Source organism: Cynocephalus volans, chromosome 6, assembly GCF_027409185.1.
Source record: "Cynocephalus volans isolate mCynVol1 chromosome 6, mCynVol1.pri, whole genome shotgun sequence".
Classification (NCBI taxonomy): domain Eukaryota; kingdom Metazoa; phylum Chordata; class Mammalia; order Dermoptera; family Cynocephalidae; genus Cynocephalus; species Cynocephalus volans.
The window spans coordinates 64300726-64324730 of NC_084465.1; the positions used below are offsets into that span (position 1 = coordinate 64300726).

The following is a 24005-nucleotide window of genomic DNA, read 5'->3' on the forward strand; positions in this document are numbered from 1 at the left end:
GTTCATTTGGGAGGATACTGCAGTAGTCCAGGTGAGAGATAATGATGCCTTGATTTAAAGTAGTGGCAGTGGAGAAACACAGACAGTGATGAGTTTGAGACATATTTTGGAGCTAGGCTTGACACAGTTTGCTGATGGACTAAATATTGTTAAATATGGTGAGTAAAGGACACCTAGATTTTTGGCTAGAGCAAAAAACACATACTATTTCCCCCAAACTAAAAGGCTTCTGTACAGCTAAGAAAACAATCAACATTGCAACAACATGAATGAACCTGGAGAAACTAATGCTGAGTGAAATAAGCAAAGCACAGAGGGATAAATACCACATGTGCTCACTCATGTGTGGGAACTAAGAGATAAAGGAAAGAAGGAAAGAAAGATCACAGTAGTGCCGTGTACTTACAGAGGGAGGGAACATTCCTAGGGCTACATAGTGGAGTGGGGGAGAGAGGGGGAGGGGGTGGGAGGTTGGGAGATAACTGGGGGGGGGGGCGAGGGGTACAAAAGTAATTTCTGGTAAGGGGTATGCCCCCAGTATGAATCTGGCCCTCACATCATGGGCAGGAAGTGTGACAATTAGCTTTGTATCTCATGAATATTCTTAATAAAAAAAAAAAGAAAACAATCAACAGAGTGAAGACATAACCTTCAGAATGGGAGAAAATATTTGCAAACCATACATCTGTAAGGGGTTAATATCCAAAATATATAAGGAACTCAGACAACTCAATAGAAAGAAAACAAATAACCTGATTTTAAAATGGGCAAGAGACTTGAATAGACATTTCTCAAAAGAGGACATGCAAATGACCAATACCAGGGAAATGAAAATTAAAAACCACAATGAGATATCACTTCATACCTGTTAGAATAGCTATTATAAAAAAGACAAAAGATAACAAGTGTTGATGAGGATATGGAGAAAAGGGAACACTTGCACACTGTTGGTGGGAATGTAAATTAGTACAGCCATTATGTAAAACAGTATGGAGCTTTCTCAAAAAATTAAAAATAGAACTATCATACTATCTAGCAATCCCACGACTTGGTATATATGCAAAGGAAATGAAATCAGCATGTTGAAGAGATACCTGCACTCCCAGGTTCATTACAGTATTATTCACAATAGGCAAGATGTGAAAGCAACCTAAGTGTTGGTCATTAAATAAATGGATAAAGAAAATGTGGTATATATACACCATGGAATACTATTTAGCAATAAAAAGAAGGAAGTCCTGTCATTTGTGATAACATGGATAAACCTGGAGGACTTTATGTTAAGTGAAATAAGCCAGGCACAGAAAGACAAATACTGCATGATCTCACTTATATATGGAATTTAAAATTTCAAACTTATGGAAGCAGAGAGTAGAATGGTGGTTACCAGGGGCTGGGGGAATAGAGGTTGAGGAGATGCTGGTGAAAGGATACAAAATATGAGTTAGCAGGAATAAGTGAAAGAGATCTAGTGTACAAAATGGTGACCACAGTTAATAACAATGTATTGTATACTTGAAAATTGTTAAGAGAGTAGATTTTAAGTGTTCTCACAACAACAACAAAAAAATGCATGTGAGGTAATGAATGTCAATTAGCTCTATTTAGCCAATCCACAATGTATACATATTTCAGAACATCATGTTGTATACCATAAATATATACAATTTTTATTTGTCATTTAAAAAAATAAATCATTAAAAGAATTTAAAAGCTTATGAAGTAAAAAAATAAAAATTTAAATGTAAAAAGAAAGAATGAATGAGAGATGAAGAAATGGAAACAGAGTTATAGACAAATCTTTTGAAAGATTTTGCTATGAAAGGGGACTAGAGAAGCTATAAACAGAAGGAAATGTGGGGCTAAAAGAGGTGTTTGTGTATTTATTTGTTTAAAGATGGGAGGTCCTACAGCCAGTTGTTTGCTGATGGAGATGATTTAGGAGGGTAGGAGATAGTGACAGGTATGAGAGAGAAGAGTTAAGTCTTAGAGAAGAAAGGAGAAGATGATCCAGAGTACAAAGGTAGATACTGAAAACTGAGACTGAAGGCAGGTTATCTGCCTACCAGGAGAGAAAATGGTGAAGGTAGAAGCAGAAAAGGGTAGAAAAAGATGAGGGAGTTTCCATCTAGGGCTTCTATTTTCTTACCGCTATTCAAGGCCCAGAGCAGAGTAATACAGCTATGTCTTTCTCAATAATTTTGATGTCTTGTAATTGTATTTTTAAAAATGTTGTAAATTAATGTATGACAACCTATAATATTATGAGACTTTTCATAAATTCACAAAGAAAAACAAATTTCTTGGTTAGGGCATGTGTGCAATTTTTTTCAATGTAAGTACATTCTAGTTGACCGCATTTAGAATTAAATATGAAAACCAAGAGTATTCTATAATTATGATTATATATATAATTACTGACATTTGGAATCTGCTTGCTTGAGTCGACCAGATAATGAGAATATCATGTTAAAAAGGCTGAGGTTCAAACTTATGTAGTACTGAGTGCTTTGCAGAGAAAAATTTCCATGGCTAGAGAACTGCATTCTTAACCTGGGCCAGGTATTTTGAAAAAAATGCTGTTTTGGCCATAAGGGAGTGCAGGGAGAGGGTAGAGTGGGTGGGAAGAGAAACATTACAGATGACTTTGTGCAAACTCATCACCACTGTAGGAAAAACAACACAAAACCACCGCCTAGTCAGTAACATTATCTTTGGCCTATAAAGAACCAGTACATATTTTGGCTGACTGTCATCCTCAATAATTTATCTTGTTGTTACATAATGTGTTTCCTTAAAAAAATTCAAAGTGCCCTACACAAGTTATTTCATTTGTCTTCATAGCATTCTGAAGCTGACAGCAAAAGGGAACTTGTCTAGACCAACGCTGGCCAATAGAAATGTAACTTGAGCCACGTACATAATTTAAAAATTTCTAGTAGCTACATTAAAAAAAAAAAAGAAACAGGTAAAATTAATTTGACTATTGTATCTTATTTAAACCAATATATTTAAAATATTATCATTCCAACATGTAATATAAAAAATTGGTTATGAAATCTATTACATTCTTTTATTTGTATTAAGTCTCTGAAATCCAGTTGCATTTTATGCTCAAGACACATCAATTCAGACTGGCCACATTTCAAATGCTCAGAAGCCACATGGCAGTGCAATTCTAGAGAATAAAGGAAAGGGTGATAGTCATAGAATCTGAAGTCCGGGCTCTATTGCAAGCTAATATAATGTGAGTCAGATTTCAACACAATCCTCCAAAGGCTTCTTGTCGCACCCAGAACAACTAAAGTCCTACCTATAAGGCTGTGCATGGTACAGCCCCTGCCTCCCATATTGATTTCAGGACCTGTCAATTTCCCCCTCATTCTGCCCCTGCCCTGAGATCAAAAGACTTTCGTTATTTGTTGGGTCAAGTGCCTTCCTGTCTCTCAGGGTGGTAGCAATTCCTCCTCCTTCAGCCTCAAATGCATCTTCTCATGGCTTGATCCCTGAATTAATTCAGGTTTTTGCTGAAATGTCATCTTAGTAAGGCCTATGATAATATCTCTCCTGTCCAGCCACTTTTCAGCTACTTACCCTGCTTTCTTAGTGTTCCTTGTGCTAAGTACTGAAAGTATACATGCATTTTTTTATTTGTTTACTATCTCCTCCACTAGAAAGTAAGTTCTATAAGGTCAGGGCCTTTGCTTTCTATGCTCTTGGATTACTAGCACCTGGAATAGTGCCTGGCACACAGTAGGCTTACTGAATGAATGAGTGGATACTGTTGTTTTTGGCAGATCATTTAGAAGGTACAGTGCAATACTGAAGAGTTTGCACACTTCCTGAATTCAAATTTCAGCCTGTCTGCTGACTAGCCCTGTTTCTTTGAGTAATATCTTAACCTCTTTTGATCTCAGGTTTCTCATCTGAAAAAAGGGGATGTTAATAGTAGCATCTATTTCATAGAGATGATGTTATTTTGAAGATTAAATGAGATAATATATGTAAAGTACCTAATATAGTATTTGGCCCTTGATAAGCTCTGGAGAAAATTTGCTATTATTACCTGTAAAACAGAGATCAAAATGAGTGCTTCTGCTTAACATACTCCACCTACCCCAGAGCGCCACAGACATGATCTGGTCAAGTTTCCTAATAACCATTCCTCTCTGCCACTCCATGTGATCCTGTCCCTATCCCAGCTCCCTTTCAGCACCACTGCATATGTTCAGCATTCTCTTCCCTGACTCCTGGGGGACAAAGGCTTTCCTCCTACGTATCTGCTTTCTCTTTCTCACTCCCTACTACAAGCTCCACTTTCTCTTCCCTTGTTCATATTCCTCAGGCTCTGCCTTTGTCACGAATTAATCTTTTTTTCCCTTCAGTTATTTTTATTGTGTTAAAATACGCATAACATAATATTTGCTATCTTAACCATTTTTAGAGTGTAGTTCAGTGGCATTAAATATTCATAATGTTGTGCAACCATCACCTCCATCCATCTTTATAACTCTTTCCGTCTTGTAAAATTGAAACTCTACATCCATTAAACAATAATTCCCCATTTCCCCCTCCCCTCAGTCCCTGGCAACCACCGTTCTACCATTTGTCTCTGATTTTGACTACTCTAAATACCTTATATAAGTGGGATCATACAGTATTTATCTTTTTGTGACTGTCTTATTTCACTTAGTATATTGTAGCATGTGTCAGAATTTCCTTCCTTTTTAAGGCAATAATATTCCTTATATTATTCCATTCGAAATGATATTCCATTGTGTGTATATATCACACTTTACTTTGTTTATTGGTTTATCTATTAATGGACACGAGTTGCTTCTGCATTTCAACTATTGTCAATAATGCTGCTATGAACATGGGTATACAAATCTCTTTGAGACCCTGTTTTCAATTCTTTGGGGTATAGACCCAGACACTGATTCACTGATTACTCTTTATACCTACTTGCTGAGCAATCTCATTCACTCCCAGGACTTCCATTGCTCTTTCTAAGCTGATAATTCCAAATCTACATCTCCAGCATGGCTTTGTCTCCTGAGGTCCATGCTCATGTCTACAATGGCCTTATAGCCATTCTGCTTGGATATCCAATACTGAAATCATCCCATTTCCTCTAAACCTGCTCCTCTCCAACATTCCTTAATTGAATGGCATCCTCACACACCCAATGTCTACACCAGAAAATGCAGTGTCAGTCTTGAGTCCTCCCTCTTCCATCCCACAACCCAACCAATCACAGAGATCTCACAAATATGTCAACTTCTATGGACCACCACCACCATTCCTGAATCCATGCCAGTACCACTTCGTGTCTTGATTTCAGGCTTCTAGTAAGTGATAGCTACCTAACAGACTTTTCTGTATCCAGTTTTTTTCCTCCCCCCAATTCTTCTCCATAAAGTAACTAGAATAATTTTCATAAAATTCAAATCTGATGTCACTCTCAGATGCTCAGAGCCTCATTGCTTAGAACGTCAAGTTGGTGGGTAGCTCCCCATTGCCTTTAGGACAAAGTCAGGTGTTGTTTTTTGTTTTTGGTAATTTATAGTTATATACATACTTAAAAGTTATATACACATACTTGTTACAAACAAAACAGCAGTCTTTAAATATACCCTCTCCCACATCACTGTCCACTGTCCCTCCATCACAGTTTATGTGTCAGCTCCCTAGGAGCAGCCACTTTCAACTATTCTGATTCCTTTCGACTTATTTTCCTGTCTCTAAGTAACATGTTTATTTTGCTATTTTAACAAAAAAAATTTTAATGACTTCTAACTCTAGAAATAAAAATTTAGCTCCCTTTTACCAAACCCTATGGTACCCCCACACACACACTCCTCCCACTCCTCATCTTCTCAGCGTGACTGTGGCTTACATATACTGCGTTCAGTATTTGCGTTGATATGACTTTGAACATCTCATTCATATCTGAGCCATATAGTATACTATGCTATAAATGCTTTTTCTTTCCTGTACAACCTTTTGTTTCTTCTGGAGTTAATAACTATCTTTTTCTCCTCCCCTGTAACTTGTTTTTGTAATGAAAATGCTGACTGAATTTTTGATGTTTGACTGTTGACAGCTTTCAAACCCTACCCTTCCTTCCTGTCTGCCCCACATCTGGGCAATCAAGATAAGAAGACCCATGTAGGCCCTTGCCTCTGAGAACCAGTAGGAATTTCAAGTTAGACTCTATTTCATACTAGAAGAATTCCCCACCATGCTGACTCTACCCTTTAACCACAATATAGGCCCCAAACCACCCCCAGCCCATCAGTGCGCCAGCACTTTCCCTGTTGGGAACCCCCAGATTAATGTGAGTACTAAATATACTTTATTCATGTTCACTGGTGAGCGCATTGTGTCATCTGTCTGGACATCTAAAAAATTTCCTGGGTGGGTGATCATGCCCACCTCTAGGCAGACATCAAAACAGCTTTCTATGTTTTTACCTTTAATACATCCTCAATCTATTCCCACCTCTAGTTTTGTAAATCTTTCCTCAACACGCTTTAAACATCAGCCATTCTATCAATGTCATTTTCTCCATGAACTTTCTCCTGTGGTCTTAGATTTTCCCTTCACCATCCTCCTGCCTTTCTCAGGTATGGGAACCCCTTTTCCTGGATTCCATTTCCTCTTTTCTTGTTTTGGTTGAACAAATCTGCTTTTTTTTGGCAGCTGGCTGGGATGGGTCATTGAACAAATCTTCTGATAGCATACTGAGAAATGAACCTGCAAGGTAACATTTTTTGACCTTTCTTGTCTGAAAATGTCTATATTCTGCCCTCCCACTTAATAATTTGCCTGGAAATAGAATTCTATATTGGAAACCATTCTCATCTATTATTTTCTAGCATCCAGTGTTGCTGTTGAGAAGTCTAAAGCCATTCTGATACCTGATTCTGTATAGAATCCTGTTTTTCTTTTTGAAAGCTTTCAGAATATTCTCTTTGCCCACAGAGTTCTGAATTTCATAATGATGTGTCTCAGTGTAGGTTTATTTTCATCCATTGTCTTGGGAGTGCAATAGGCCCTTTCAACTTGGAAGGTCATGTCCTTTCATTTCTGGACATTTTCTTGAATTCTTTCTTTGATAATTTCCCCCCTTCTATTTTCTGTTCTTTCTTTTTGGAACTCCCATTATTCAGATATTGAACTTCCTGGATTAGTGTGTACCTTTCTCATCTTTTTTTCCTTCCTCTTTCCATCTCTTTATTTTTCTATTTAACTTTCTGGGAGATTGTCTCAACTTTATATTTTAAACCTTCCCCTGAAGTTTTCTTTTAACTATGATATTTTTAATACCCAGCAACTCACTTTTGCCCTCTGACTGCTACTTTTAAAAAAAGTATACAATTCAGTTGTTTAGTGGCTGATATCCTATAATATTTCACTATCTTTAAATTTTTGAAGATATTAATAATAGTTTTTTCCTTTCATAGTCTTTATTTCTTCCTAGTTGCTTTTCTGTATAAGTTTGTTTGGGGTTCTGTTTTTCTTATTACAATATTCCATCAGTTGTCTGGAGATCTTTGGATGTCTGCCCATATCTAGGAGAGAGGCACTAAAACATATTTTGGGAAGCTTGATTTATGTGGTTGGGCTTGACAGCTGTGGGTTTCACTGTAGTACAATCTGTTGGCCAGAATCCTGGGAGGGAAGTGAGGAAAGAAGGCTAGAGTTCTTGACATTCATTTATAAACTTCAGGAGGTTGCTCCTCAGTCTTGCCAACTGCTGGTGTAGGATTCAGCTTTCTTGGGACTGACAAATCTATTAATACTCAACTACAATTTTTCCAGCTTCCAAAATTATGTTGTTGCTGTTTCCTCTTCCATTATCTATGTGCTTATGGACTTGTGCTTTTAAAAAATCCATTTGCTATAGTTTTAGTGGGTTTTCAGGAGGAACAGGGGCTACCATGAGTACTCTCTGACATTTCTTATAGGAATTAAAGCATACACAGCCTTTACTGTATAATTATTAAAGTGTTTACACTTTGGCCCTAACCAAATTTGCCAGTCTCATCTCATAACCATTCTATACTCCAGCCACCTTTCAGTTTCTTGATTGTACCATGCTCTCCCTTTGCCATGTGGTCTCCACAAATGCTGATTACTCTGTAGGGAACTTCTGCTTGCTGCCCGACTACCTCTATGGATCCTTTAGGTCTCAGTTTAGGTGTGATTGCTCATGGTGGACATCTTTGACCCCCAAATTATGGTTAAATCTTCCTGCTGTATGGATCCACAGCACTCAGTTCTTCCCCTATTTTAAAATGGGTCACCTTTAACGTCCCTTTCCCTCACTAGTCTGTAAGCTCTGTGCAGGCAGGGGCTATCACCATGCTCCATCTCTTTCACTGCAGCCCATCCAGCTCTTAGCATAGTGCCCGGGACATTGTAGGAGCTCAATATGTACTTGTTGAAGAAACAAATGAAGACAAGTGAAAGTTTCTTGCTTATGATAAGAGAACAGAACACTGAAAATGAATTCTCCCAGTTCTTTCTGCTTAACTATATTTGCCTGACCCTGCCTTTTTTGGTTTGTAATTAAAAGGAATCAATATGCTTGATTAGGCACCTCCAAATTCAGAAATAGAGATAATGATCCCTTAAATTTGTAGGTGGGCAGGGCCAGAATAATTGTCCATCTCTAATTTACAGATGAGGAAGCAGAGGACTGCTGATACTATACAGGTGCAGGAAAAGATTCTAGAACTAAGAATTAATATCTTCTACTCCTAGCCCTGTTTTCTTTTTCACTGTTTGAAACACACCTAGGACAATACCTCTCCAACCTTATTGTCCTTCATGCTTCATAGGTGTCTCCATGTTGTCCTCTATATCTGACTTTCATCAAATAACTACTATCACGTTGCCATTCAAGGGACTGAATCAGTGCACTTGATGGGGGTCATGTAATAATCACCTTGGGGGCTCTTCAATCTACACATGCCCCTTCTTCCTCCTGCCCTTTTAGTCTCTGCCTAGGATGTGGTCCTATCACAATGCTCCCCAAGTAATTTTGATATGACTTGTCCTCATAGTTAGGAATGTTGAATTAAATATTAATTGTGATCAAGCTGCATTTTATTAATCCATTACTGACATTAGTACTTTTCATATTTTCCTCAGATGTGGAGGTGGTAGTGTAATGTGAACCAAATACCAGCTTTAGAACATAATTGACATGCCACTTACCAGCTGGGTTGGTTTGTTCCATCTTACCTTCTTATTTTGAAAATTTAAGAAGCTACAGAAAGTTGAAACAATAAAACAATGAATACTGCCATATATTCTTTACCTAAATTCACCAGTTTTTAACATTTTGTCACACTTACTCCCCCTTCTCCCTTGTGTGTGCGTACACACACACAGAGATGTTTATGTACATATGTGTATGTATTTTTGTTGTGAACCATTTGAACACATACTTTTGTTACTGAACCATTTGTACTATTTACAACATGGCATTTTATCCACAAATACCTATCACACCTAAGAAAATTAACTTTAGTTCAACAGTATCATCTAATACATAGTTGATATTTTAATTTCCTGTACTCTCAAATATATTCTATAACTGTGTTATAAAATACTTCATGACTTTATTTTATTTAATTTTATTTTTGAATCCAGGATCCAATCCAAGTTTTGCATTACTTCTGCTTGCTATGTCTCTTTAGTTTCTTTTAATCTAGAACAATCCCTTGCCTTTTTTTTTGTTTTGTGTTGTTTTTCATGAACAGGCATGGATATTGAATATTTTGAAAAGCCCAGGTCAGTAATTTTATAGAAGGTCTCACATTCTGGGTTAGTCTGATTGTTAAACATTTGTGGTGTAAATACTACACAGGCGGTGTGGGTACCTCTTATTGCCTTACATCAGGGAGCACGTGATGTCAGGTTGTTCCCTATTGTTGAGGCTATGTTTGATCACTTGGGTAAGGGCAAAATAACCCATCTCTCCATTGTGAATGCAATCTGTGGAGGATTATATTGTAGACCATTATTACTGCTGTGTTCTGAATGTTTGTGTCTGCCATCCCCCCACCCCAAATTCATATACTGAAGTCTAATCCCCAATGTAATAGTATTGCGAGGTGGGACCTTTGGGAAGTGATTAGATTTTAATGGAATTAGTGCCCTTATGAAAGAGGCCCTTGGGAGGCCTCTCCGCCATGTTGGTCCCTTCCACCATGTGAAAATGCAGCAAGAAGGTGCCATCTCTAAGGAGCAGGGCCTCACAAGGCACTGAATCTGCCTGTGCCTTGATCTTGGGCTTCCTAGCCTCTAGAATTGTGAGAAATAAATGTTTGTTGTTTATAAGCCACACTGTTTATGGTATTTTTGTTAAAACAGCCCAAAAAGACTAAGACAATTACCATGTGATATGCTTTACTCAACAACTTTACGTCTGGTGATTTATTTGCCTCACTCATTTATTACACTGGGGGTTCCAAAATTGTGATTTTCTAATTCTCCTATAATTTTAATATTTAATCAGCTGAAGGGTTTTAAGAAACCAATTTGATCTCTGTGGGCCTTAGTTTTCTCACCTGTAAAATAGGATAATAAAAGATACCTCAGGGCCGGCCCCTTGGCGCACTCGGGAGAGTGCAGCGCTTGGGAGTGCAGCCGCGCTTCCGCGGCGGGTTCGGATCCTATATAGGAATGGCCGGTGCGCTCACTGGCTGAGCGCGGTGCGGGTGACACCACGCCAAGGGTTGCGATCCCCTTACTGGTCACAAAAAGACAAAAAAAAAAAAAAAAAAAAAAGATACCTCATAGGGTTATGGTGAGATTAGAGGTAATGTCATTAAGTGTCTAGCATGTAGCAATGGTTCAACGAGTGATAATTTTAAAATGTTTAGTTTTCTTTTTTTTGCCATTCTCAGCAACATTGATGAACTTGGAGAAAATTATGTTAAGTGCAATAAGCCAGGCACAGAAAGAGAAATACCACATGTCCTCACTCAAACTTGGGAGCTAATAAATAAATAAAGAAATAAGAAATAAGAAAGAAAGAAACAACCACAATAATATGCTGGACTTCCAAAAGGAGAGAAAAGAACTGTGGTTATTAGAGGTGGGAAAGGGGGAGGGGAAGGGGATTAGCGAAAAATTGGTTAAAGGTCACAAAGAATGATTACATTTTGTAAAGATGAGTATACTAATTATCCTGATTTGATCATCACGTATTGTACTGATATTCAAATCTGTACCCCACAAATATGTATAAGCAATGATGTTTCAATAAAAAAAATTTAGTTCATTTACAAACACCAATTAGAGTAGAATGGAGCCTCTTTTTCTAAGTCATCTGAAACATCTTTTAATACCACACTTTTTATTTCTTTCCCATAGGTAGGAAAAAGCAAAATACAGTATTAGAATTTAGGAGTTTTGATCCATCCATTAACCTGCTGAGTTTGGCTAGTTCCTTGAACTCTCTTGGCTTCAGAAAAGTTTCTTTCTGAACAATAAGGATAACCACGATTATATCCAAAGTAAATCAAAAGAAAAAGAAAATTACATACATGATACTACAAAAAAAGCTTTCATAAAAGAAAACTTTTTGGTAACCAAAAGTGTGTCTCAATGTAAAACTGAAACCTGTGTGATGATTTTGGGCACATTCTCTTAGTATCTCTAGGCCCTCTTCCTTGTGTAACATAGTGATAATGACAATGTCTCAGAGTTCTGTGGCTTAAGATAAAACGAGATAATCAATTCATAGCCTGTTAAAAAAACCAACAGCTATTTCAGTCACATTTAAAAATCACACATAGTAAGTCATTTTAGGTAGGGAATGTGACATGCGCAATGACACTATTGATATGATTATCCTACAGATACCTTTTTTGGCTTGTAAGTACTAGATTAGAATAGACATGTGAGTACAGATGAACTGTCAATGACCTTGGGAGGGAAGGTTAGGATGTTTTAGATAGGAGAGCTGCATTTTAATTGTTCTAACAGGACTCATCTGAACTGACCAAAAGGTGTAAGATTTTAGTTCACTAAAGTATTAGCTTCCGACCATTGTCACGTCCAAATCTAGAGTTCGATCACAGGACTGGCCCCTGAAGTTTAGTTCTGATGCATACAACATGATACATTGAAATGGGTGACATTCATAAATGAGGACCCTTAGTTGACACATTTGTGCCATACACACAAGTAACATCAAAGAGTATAATTGAATTGTATCTTACTAGGAATGGCGGTAGATATACTCACACATAAATTTCTATAGTACAAATTATATAGCAATGAAAAACATGAATGATATACCATTATAATATTTAAGTATGGTTTAATAGCAGAGGGAATTCACCAGTTTTTCAATGCATTCTTTGACCCTGGTAGTTTCTTTTCTTCAAAACTATTCTGAGCTAATTTATATTTAGCATCATTTGGATGTTTTTGCAACTTTTGCTCTTCCTACAGTTATTTGCAAGTAGATCAATTTACTTACGTCCCTAAGTCTCTTGAAATGTATGATGAAAAAAATATAGAACCGCCTATAAAACCATCAGGCAAATGTAGATCTTATTCCTGCACAAGCCTGGAGGTTTATATCAGCAGAGAGCAATTTCTGTAAATGTGAAAATGATCTGAATTAGGACTGAGCAGGCAATGAATGGCTGATGGAATGAGGCGGAGAGATGGGGGAACTGCCATCTACCTGAGTCTGACTACACTGGTTTTTGCAACCTTCTGTTTCCTCCCTTTTCTGATTTCAATTGGCTCTTTGTCAAAAAAAAAAAAAAAAAAAAAAAAAAAAAAAAGGAACCCATAAAACTGGACATTGTCCAACAGTTTGAACATAAGAGTCAATGACAAGAGTTTTAGATTCCATGTACCAATTTCACTGATGACTGACTCAATGAGAACTAGGTATAAGTCACTTAACCTTGTGCTACTTCAGTTCCTGGATGTGGAGGAGGATAATGTTTGATCCTAAAAATAATTAACTAGGGTGACTGTTTAGAGTTCTAACAGGATATTTAATTATGTAAATTTCCACCACTTTAATAACTATACTCTGACTGCATGTCTTAATCTACACTTCGGCTAAATTCTAAAATTTTACATTAATAAACTACTATTTTCTTTTTTAAACTTTATTTTCCAACTCTATTCTTTATGTCCGTGGTATCCTTGTTTCATGAATTCCTTTTCTCTGACAATATATTTTCATATTGTTTCAGGTTAGTAAGTCTGCTTCTGCTTTTGCTGGTACTTTGGATTCTAATCAAATCCTCTATATTTCATCTTATTTGGATTAGAATTCTTTCCCTTAAAATCTATTGCCAGCATATTAGCCTGCTATTTTTCTTATGTGGAAAAGATCAATAGTAAGATCCATAATATTTTATTTTATAATAAAAGCATAATTCTGTATAATATTGCTAGGAATAATGTATCTTAAATTTCAAATAATTTTTGTCAATAGATCGTCTTTGCTATGAGTTACCCTTCATTACTGTGTCTACCTTTAGTATGTAAGCTAGGAGAGAGGAAATTTCACTATTAAATTTAGAATTAGAATTTTGCAGCTGTGAATGAGTCTAGAGGTCATCTAGTTCAAGCCCCTCATTTTATAAAGAAGTGAGTAAAATCATTTACTTGTCTAAGGCCACACAACAGTGATAGAGTAGGAACTAGAACTCATGAATTCTGGGTTCCTAGCCACTGTTGCTACTACTCCAGGCTTAATACCCTTGCGTAATTTAATTGATGAATTTGGTTAAGGTCAGCCCATGTTGGGTTCAGCCCCTACAAAAGCTTATCTGTTTGTACTGAGACACTGCACCTTTAATTCAGGCCATCCAAAACTATAATTTTGTAAACCAGAAGTTCAGATGGAGAACTGGCACAGATCCATCCTCCCACTGAAAATACATATGCCACACAGATGCTGTATAGTCATCTTTGTTTCCAAGGACAACACATCACTTCTCAGTGGCAGCAATCCATTCTACATTCATTTGACAAACATTACCTTTAAGTCCTCTCATGAAATAGGCACTGTTCCTTTCATATTTTAGGGTCCCTGCCCTCAGGAAACTTACATTCTAAGGTGAAGAAAAAATTGAAATAAATAACCATAGAAAGAGTTGAATCCTAAAATGTAAGTGTACATATGTTAAAAGCACAAAATTGAAAATTTCCTTCTTTATACTGCAGCTTCTTTCAAAATTTACCATTTTAATGTGATAGGGTTGACGGGATAGCTCAGTTGGTTAAAGCATGGTGCTGATAACACCAAGGTCAAGGGTTTGGATCCTTGTACCAGCCAGCCACCAAAAAGAAAAGAAAAAAAGAAAAAAAAAATAGAACCAAAAAACCAAGAAAGGGAGCAGATAAACATATAATAGGAAGTTGGTTATTTGTAATTGCCAAGCTTTATTTGTTCCATGATGAACAACTGTTTATCCTGCAATTGCAATTACTGTTGAAATTGGGTGAAGTTTTTTTTGGAGATGGGAGAGCTGAAGTTTTGGAGTGCGGTAGGGAAAAAAGAAATAAACATTTATTATGTTTTAAATTAGTATTTTTATCACTATAAAAGTAATGCATTGTTTGGGTAAACATTCAAACTATGTTTAAAGGTATAATGTGCAAAGGAAAAGTTCTCCCTGTTCTGGGTACATACTCTTAACATTTTTTTTTTCCCAGAAATTTTCTATGTATATAGAAACATATATACACGTACATGTTTTTTCCACAAATGGTTTGATATTAAAGATGCTTCCCCCATGACTTACCCTAGACATATTTATACATCAGTACATATTGATCTATTTCATTTTTAAAAATGGCTGCATACTAAATATTTGTATGCATATACCATAATTTGTTTAAGCAGAAGTTGACTCTTTTCTTAAGTCAGAAATACTGGGGAGGTGAAACAAAGATATATTTAACACACACACATATATATATATTTGAAACAGCCATTGTCAGAGTGAATAATAGCACAGCCGCAGACATAAAGTAGCCCAAATTTATTAAATTAACGAATATTTCTTCACCTTTGTTGACTTGTAGAAACCATCAGTGTTTTGATTGGGTGCTTTTGTCTTTTCATTCATAACTGCTGATAACTTTCTCCCGAACTAACGCGAGGAAGTGGTAAAAGTCAAACTTTTTCCTGTATGAGGCCACACTTGGTGCTGTCTGTAATGATCTAGATTATGCCTGCCAGGATCCAACATCATTGCGTTTTAACTCATACTGACTTTCCTGACGAATTCCTGGCCCTCCTGTGCTTCACCACTTGGCTTGACTTCCTGTCTTTCATCAGCGGCAATCCATCAAGACCCTATAAGGTGCTCAGTACAGGGCAGAACAAATCAGTGTTTTACCTCACAATTTAAGGAAGGCCAGGGGGCTAGTTTTTGTTTCAAGATAAAAATCTTTTACCAAAACACAAACTCCCCAAAACTTCCTTTAAACCAAACAGCATTGTCACACCCTCACAAGCTCCTATTACTTACACAGCCAGATGACTCAAGATTACTAATATTTCTATTCATAAGGAGTTTCTGGCCCCGAATCAACACATTCAGCCCCTCCCCCATCTTCCTTCTCTCCCCCCTGGGAGACTGATGTCTGCAGACTTTATTAGAATGAAGACGCTGTGTGTTTGCTGACGGAACTGCTTATTTTGGGATTTCATAAAGCCTCCCCACTCCTTTTTAAAGTTCTTGTTTTGAGATGGGGCAAAAGGAGGTCAGCATCTTTTCAGCCATCATGTTTTCCAAATCAGAAATACACTGTAAAAATGGGATATAAACAGACCAAGGGTTGTGTTTGCTATTCACTGCAGAACTGGGTATTCAAATCAGAAATCACCTACATCTATATACCTGTCACCAAATGTCAGAGATCGGGATGAGGGAAGCAGCACGGGCACTGCCTTCTGGGGGGTTACGGTTGAAGCTTCCACTTCTGCACTTGACCCTCAAAAAACGGGCCCACGTTTCCCTTCGGATATTTCACTTCGCAGCTTCCTCGGCCAGATAAAAAAGTCACCCCTACACCTGAATGCGTCCCGAGGCCTTAGCGCATTCCATCCGAGAAGCAGTCCTGGCGGCCTCCCCCCACTCAACTCCGCGCCCTTTCCACATGCGTTCGTGGCAAGGAGAAGCCCGCTGAAAGGATCGGGACTCAGCCCATTTCCTTTCGGTCGCCTCCGCCAGTCCGAGACGCAGTCCCCAGACGCGGCCCACTCCCAGCCCTGCCCCTTCACTGCCCTCCGCGGGCCGTGGTCCCGGAGCGCGGGGGCGGCCGGGAGGGGGCGCCAGCGGGCCCGGGAGGGCAGCAGAGTACGCGGGCTGGGAGCGCAGAGCCGAGGTGCCGCCGGGGTCCCGCGCCAGGGGGCTTTCGCCAAGGGGGAGGCGGGGCGAGGCGGGGCGGGGCGGGGCAGGGCGGCGGGAGGGGCAGTGTGAGCGGCGGTTCTCTTTCTGCCAAACGCCCGCAACTAGGGGCTGAGAACTTCTCCCCGCCCGCGCCCCACGCACGGGGCCGACCGCGGCTCCCGCACTTGTTCCCCGCCCGCCGCCTCCTCCGGCCGCCGGCCGAGCTTCTCTCGGTTACAAAAGAAGGGAAAATGAGCCGTGCGGCGGCGGCGGCGCGGCGCGGGGCCACCACGGCGGCGGCGATCGCGGCCGCCCCCGGCACCACGTAAAACGCCCCCGCCCGCCTAGCCGCGGCCCAGGCCCGAGCGGAGCCTGCCACCAGCCGCTCGCCTCCCGAGCCCTGCGCGTCGCCTCCCGGCGCGGGAGGAGGCGGAGGAGGAGGAGGAGGCGCCGCCTTCCCCGCGCCGCGCGCCCTCGCCGTTGTCTGCGCCCCGCTCTGGACCAGTTTGGGGAAGTTACCCGGGCCCCGCGTCGTCCAGATGTGCGACCTCATTGAGCCGCAGCCGGCCGAGAAGATCGGCAAGATGAAGAAGTTGAGGAGAACTTTGTCGGAGAGTTTCAGTCGCATCGGTGAGTGGTGCGCTGCCCCCGGCACCCCGCCCGGCGGCCCCGGCGCCCTCAGCCTCGTCCCCGCGCTCCCGCCGCGTTCCCTGCACGAGCCATGCGGCTGCCACCCCGGGCGAACGTGGGGTGCGCTTCGGGCGGGGGATCGAGGGAACAGCTGGGGACCCGGGGGAGGGCGACGACGGAACGGAGAGACACCCCCTCCCCCAGGGCCTAGGGGTTCGTTTGTGGACTCTGTCAAGCCTACAGTTTGGGCTCCCCCTGACCGCCACTACTGCCGGCTCCTTCGCACCCGCGGGGCACGGGCGAGGGGACACCCCGTGCCCCGCCACGCACCGGGCTGCGCGGCCACTCAGGTCATTTGCTATCTTTTTTTGGCTCGCAGGCTTTGGTGCTGGGTGTTTAGTCAGTCATTTAGCTTTGGAAATTGGTGAAACGTTGGGTTGTGCTCTTGTATTGTTTAACATATCCAACCTTAAGAGAAGTGGGACAGATACCTTGGGACCTTTTGTTCGGTACTTCAGGTCCTAGAAAGCGAGATTTGGGTGTTCAGTACCGAGGTCTCTGAATGTTCCCGCTGCTGGAGAGAAATGTGCTCTGTGGAGTTATCCACTGGACATTTGGGAATAAGTCTCCCGAACTTGTTCCATTTGCTGGAGCTTATTGTCTTTAAACCCACCAATCGACTCACAACCGACAGAGGAACGTTTAGGACGCTTAAGAATAAATCCATGCCACAGACTATAACAGGGTGATAACAGTGTCACGGGGAATGGGTTTGTTCGATTTTGAGTGTTGGCCATAGAAAACCCCTTTTAACCGAAGACTTGGCTGCCTCCCCTACTGTCATAACTTTCATTGTTACAGATATCTGCTGCCAGCAAGAGGATCCTGCAAGCACAAAAAGTAACCCCTCAGAGTCTCTAAGAAGCTTTCTAGCCTTTGTTTCACTTGTTTAACATGTCATCCATGTTAATGAAGGTGTTAATGGAAATTAAGCATAAAGGTGCTTAATTCCTTAAAATAAAACCTTGGAGTGCACATGAGTATTATAGGCCTTGTTCCACCCGTTCATTGTAAAATATGCAAACTTTCTTCAAGTGAGAGAAAACGTGGATCAAAATTTAGCCAAGTTTTTTGTTGTCTTTTGACTTAAAATTCTGTGTTGGTATACAAAATCTTTCCCAAGAAGACTGAAAAGTTATGGTGTGAAACCAATATTTAGTCCTGGTTTTATTTATTATATGTATTGGATATTTGCCCTTTTCACTCTTCAGGGTTAGGGATGTGTATGGGGAGTCCCTACATGAAAATGAAGTTTGAAGCCAAGAAGAGCGTGAGAGAGTGAGGTGTTGAGTTGTGTGCATTATTAACAAGGATATTTCAGCCCCCAGCCCAAACTGTCACAGAGGTGGGTTCTGCAGTCCATTAAGCCCTGTTCTAAAACACATTAACTGTATATTTACTAATGCTAATGACTCTGTTGGAGCCCATCCAGTTTTGTGTTAAATAATTCATTGCAGTTGAGTCTCAGTAAGAAACCAAGGACATTAATATAAAAATTCCTTATGTTTAAATAATTTCAAGGTTTTGATCGACAATCAGTAAAATCTGATTAACTACAATGCTGGCAAATGGGGTATTATAGTTAATTGGATTTTCTAGCTTACTGAGATTTAGTGAGGTGAAACTCCTTTTTAAGTCCAACTTGTTAAAATGTTGTCTAAGATCTAGTGGATTTTATATCCTTGCTTTAGGAAACAGAGTACAGCGAAGTGAACATAACTGATTATTTCTTGTATTGATGGAGTGTCATGATTATCAATAGCAAGTCTCATTGTGGAATACTGTAAAAGGAAGTATTGAAGTTTTAAACTATTATAGTTGTTTACCAAGTGCAAGACATTTATTAGAAATAGTATTACAGAAAAATACATCTTTCTTTTCTATTTTTTTGATGTTTTCTATTTTATTTGCAAAATCAAAAGCAGTGAAATTATTCTGATCATTTAAGGATTTTGGAGGTGCTAGAGGCTGTTGAATTGTGGCTTTACTATGAGGTTATATAGTGTAAGAGTTAGGAATGTGGGCTGTGTGTCAGATGGGCTGAGGATTCCCGGTATTGCTACTTAGTGAACTTGGACAGGTCCCTTAACTTCTCTGAGCTTCAGTTTTCATGTACAACTCAGTTTTGTTGTTGGCACTTAGTGAAATAATGTATATGATGTTCTGTGTGGTATATAATAAATACTCAATAAACATTCCCACTATTTTATCATTATTATTATTATAGGGATTGCATTAGATTGACATACTGCTCTTATAGCTAGAAAGCAAGAAAAAGCAGAAGAGATGGCCACTGACTTTGTAGTATAGCCAGCCTGGAAAGAGGATGCATTTTAGAGTTAGGCAGGCCTAGGTTTGAACCCCATTTTCCCTGCTTGCTGTGTGCCTTAGGCATCTGGTAGAATTTCCCCTAGACCCCTGAATCATCACCTGTAAATATTCATAAGGTTGTTGTGCAGATTAAATTGGATAAAATACATAAAATATCTAGTGCAATATCTATCACACGGTGAGGATCAGTGCTGGAAGCTGTAATTATTCCTTCCAATTTCTCTGTTTATCTTCTGTCGTCCTCCTTTCTTCATTGGTTCTTCATGAGGAGATCAAAGAATGAATGGTTTATTCCTGTTGAATAATCCAACATCACAGTATATTCATTCCCTTTAACCAATCTAAGATGGTTTTTGAAAAAACATAGTGACTTTGTTTTGCCATTTTAGTATGATTCAGAAGTGTTGCTTGTTTTATGGTGAAATGTTCAATATTATTGTTTAGCCATAAGAGATTACTAATAATTCATCTGTAGAAAATGAGGACAATGTTCGAAAGTATGGGATATCCAATCAATATTTATTATTAATAATAATTCTGAATACATAAAAGTAGCATGTTAATGTTTAATTTATTCACACATCAGAGATCATGCTGACTTTGTCACTGCACACCCCAAATACAGCTGATGTGAGATTACTACATTAGAAAAGGTCTAATGAAACACATTGGCTTTCAAGCCATAGTGCTCTAATTTATGACATCTGCCAGGGAGTGACTATAATATAGCTATGGTTCTTTTACAAGATGAGTATAATTGAATTTTACTCCCCAGTAGTGAGTATTTATGGTTTTCTGCTAAATAGTGTCAGGGTGGTCACTTACTTAGGAATTACTTTAGCTGTGTCACACTTTTTTTTTTTTTTTTTTTCTAATTTAGGCTAACAAAGACAAATGGGGGAACTTAGTTGTTGAATAGTTTAAATATTTTAAAATTCGTTTCTTCTTTTCTTTCTTTGTTTCTTTTTTACTTTCGAATGATAGCCTAGGAAGAGAAAGGCTTTGTGTAATATCCCATGTATGATTAAGGTTAAACCGACATTTCTTCATGTTCATTTGAATGCATTTCATTACATATATTTGTATTATCTCCAGAGAAGGGAAGTTCATACTAATGATATTTGAGATGAACTGCATGTATACCATTTCTTAAAGGATGTGGTTTGTGAGAGAACTGAATAAAAGGGAGGGGTTGTGATTACACTGAATTTTTGGATTTGTTATCTTATGCTATAAATGTGTAATTCTAGAATTCAGTTATCATTTGATAAATTCATTCTATCAAAGAGAAGTGTAAGGTTAAAGGTGCAGACATAAATTTAGCTATTGTACAATATCCTCTCCCAATGCAGTTTTAAAAGATTTTAATTTGAAAACTATGAAATGGAATTTATATGAATGATCTTTTCATAAGAGAATAGTGTATGGTTTTCATATACCAAAACTTTAATGTGTCTCTAAATGTAAGATGCTATTCTTTTGCCATTGAGGTAGGACTCATTAATTGAACAGATAATTATTGAGTACCACCTATGTGCTAGGTATTGTTCTGGTACTCAGATTCAGTGACCAATATGGCTGGTCCCTGTCCTTAAGGATTTTAAGGGAATACAGGCCAGTGAATGGGCATTGACAATTTTACTATGAAAATTAGCACAATTTGTTGTTGGGGAACATAGCAGGAACACCACTTTCATCTTGGTAGATCACTGGAAGCTTTCTAGAGGAAGCAATGTCTAGAATATCTGATCATCTGAAATGGTTTAATATATGCCCCTTTGTTAATCCAGAATAATGCGATATGCTTGTTATTTCCTGATATCTTTAAAGACAATTGTGGGTTTACGTTTACATGAATGATTGATGACATTAAGGGAATGTAATCCATAAAGAGATGTCTGCTTGTTTAGATCAGAGTTTATTCATCAATGATCTGATAAATACCTGGTGAAGACACCTTTATTTAGTCTTTGTTGTCACTGTTAACTGCCGTTTAGGGCAAGGAATCAATACTTAGAAGAAACCATGTAAGGTGTCAATCTAGCAATGAAAGATTTCAATGAAGTATTGAACTTCTTGGTCTTAAAACGTTCCCCCCCTATGGTGCCCTGAGTTTGAGAGTATTGAGCAGGCGGGAGTATCTGGCCTCCTGTTCCTTGTATCTTATCAGATGCACCTGCAATTCCTTCTTATGTTTTCTCCTTCTCTTGGTACATCTAGATCCCGCCTCTTCATCCAGAATGTCAGGGGAACTGTCAGGACTTAGTAGGCAAGAAGTAAATGGTCTAGTCTGGATGTTCAAGACATTTTAGTTTTCTGCTCTCTTCATTTCTCAACTTGAGGATCTTCATTCCATATTTGCAGTATCCTAAGTGATGGTATGAACTATAGTTCTTATTGGATGTTTCAGTTAAGAAAACACATGGCTAAATTTCCAGAACTTTTATAATGTTCAAAGTAAAGAAAATATATGTATTAGTCCATTTGTGTTGCTATAACAGAAATACCTGAGACTGGGTGATTTATAAAGAACAGAGGTTTATTTGGCTTACAATTCTGGGACAGCTGCATCTGGCACGAGCCTCAGGCTGCTTCTACCTATGGTGGAAAGTGGCAGGCAGCCAGGGAGTACAGGCAGATCACATGGCGAGAGGAAGCAAGAGAGAAGCAAGAGAGAGAGAACAGAGGTGCCAGAGTCTTTTTAAACAACCAGCTCTCACGGGAACTAATAGAGCGAGAACTCATTACTGCCCCATCCCCAAGGGAGAGCATTAATCCATTCATGAAGGATCTGCCCCATGACTCAATCAGTTTCCAACACTGCCACATTGGGGATCACATTTCCACATGAGTTTTTGGGGTACAACACATCCAAGTGCCATCAATATATTTGAAAGTTTGTGCATGGCAGCAGTCAGTGTGTGTTTCATTAATCTTTGTTAAATGAGCTAGGTGTGAGGATGTACAATAATTTGCTTATATGTGACTATGTGTTTGAAATCAATGAGCAATTCTGTTTTTCTTTTCGTGGCTGCCCAGTATGGGGATCCAAACCCTTGACCTTGGTGTTATGACACTGCACTCTAACCAACTTAGCTAACTGGCCAGCTCGGCCATTAATTTCTTATTCCAAAAAATTTAGCGTTTTGGATGGAGCAACTTGTTTGTATTTAGAATTATATCACTAATATTTTGTAAAGGACTCACTAGTCAAGTGTGTTAATTAAAGGACACTCCTTGGGCTGAGGAAGTACGGAGTATACCATAGTATAGTAACGCTCTTGACTGATATTTAAAGAGAGTCTTCTAGATTAGAAGTTAAATTCTAGTGAAAATGTAGCCATTGGGAATCCTCTAGGATCTTATATATTTTTTTCAGAATAGGTTATTTTAGATTTAATGTAAGTTAAGTCAAATACCGTACATAATAAAACATGTGCAGGTAATTGAGTTTAAGATAAGCCACTTGAGACTGGGACAAAGGGCTGTCTTTTTATTTTCCATTCAGAAGAAAGTGTTCTCTAATAAAGAAAGTAATCTATTATAGATCAGTTTGAAGCAAAAGGGAAAGACTAACAGTTAAGCTTTAGAAAAGTTTTATCTTCGTCAGCCTACTGGCATCTCCCTTAACTCACCACTGCAATCACATATTTCTTGATCTTTTTGAAAAGGCAAATTTGTAATATGAAACAGAAAAAATAATCTTTTCAAGATTGCTAGAGTATGTATTACAGCCATGAGCTGCTTAATAATGGGGAATTATTAAGGATGCATTCAAGAAATGCATACTTAGGCAATTTCATTGTTGTGTGAACATCATACAGTGTCCTTATATGAACCTAGATGGTGTAGCCTACCTAGGCCATTAAAATCTTATGGGACTATTGTTATATAAGCAGTCCATCATTGACCTAAATGTCGTTATACAACTCATGACTGTATAAGCTTTTGTGTGATAGCTTCAGTTTAGGCACATTACTTTTCTCAGAGCTTAATTGCCAAAATAATTTTCCTTTCATTGCTTTTGTTAGAACATAACCTTCCAATTAATAGCTATTCAAATGCTTCTATCCCGACTAGAACACTTACGCACAGTTCTGTAAATTTGAAACTTTGCCCCAACTAGTGGTTTCCGATAAATTAACTATTTTGTGCATTCTTCTTAATTTGAAATATCCTAAGTAACTGTAGGATTTAGAGAACTAGACATTTGGCAATTGTAGGTGAAATTCTTCTCTTTCTCTTTAGAGTGATAAAATTCTAGTTCTGAAGCTATGTATATTTAAAATGAATTTGAAGTATTTGCTGGTTCCTGTAAAATATTCTGAATGTATTGTTTTCTTTGGAAATACTTTGTTGTAAAATTTTTCATGTTGAAATGTTTGAATTTCGTCTCTTACTCTGCAATGCTTATTTTACATGCTTGGTCTTTCATAAGTAAGAAAATGTCATTCAGGGCACTATGAAGAGTAGGTGTTATCCTAACAATTATTTTGGAAGGTTCATACATCACACATGATATATGCTCAAAAAACCAGGAGTTTAAAGGAAAATTCCTGTATGATTACTTTGTGATTCCTTTAC

At 38.7% G+C, this 24005-nt stretch overlaps 1 protein-coding gene across 3 annotated transcripts in view; it reads left to right on the plus strand.

Moving 5' to 3' along the window:
* The first annotated feature begins 16707 nt into the window (after positions 1–16707).
* CDK14 (cyclin dependent kinase 14) overlaps positions 16708–24005 on the plus strand; it is a 587775-nt gene continuing 580477 nt past the window's right edge. For all 3 annotated transcript variants that reach the window (XM_063099015.1, XM_063099016.1, XM_063099017.1), the window contains exon 1: positions 16708–17030. In XM_063099015.1, the coding sequence (XP_062955085.1) occupies positions 16940–17030 (91 nt within the window). In that variant the 5' untranslated portion in view covers positions 16708–16939. The remainder of the gene's footprint in view (positions 17031–24005) is intronic.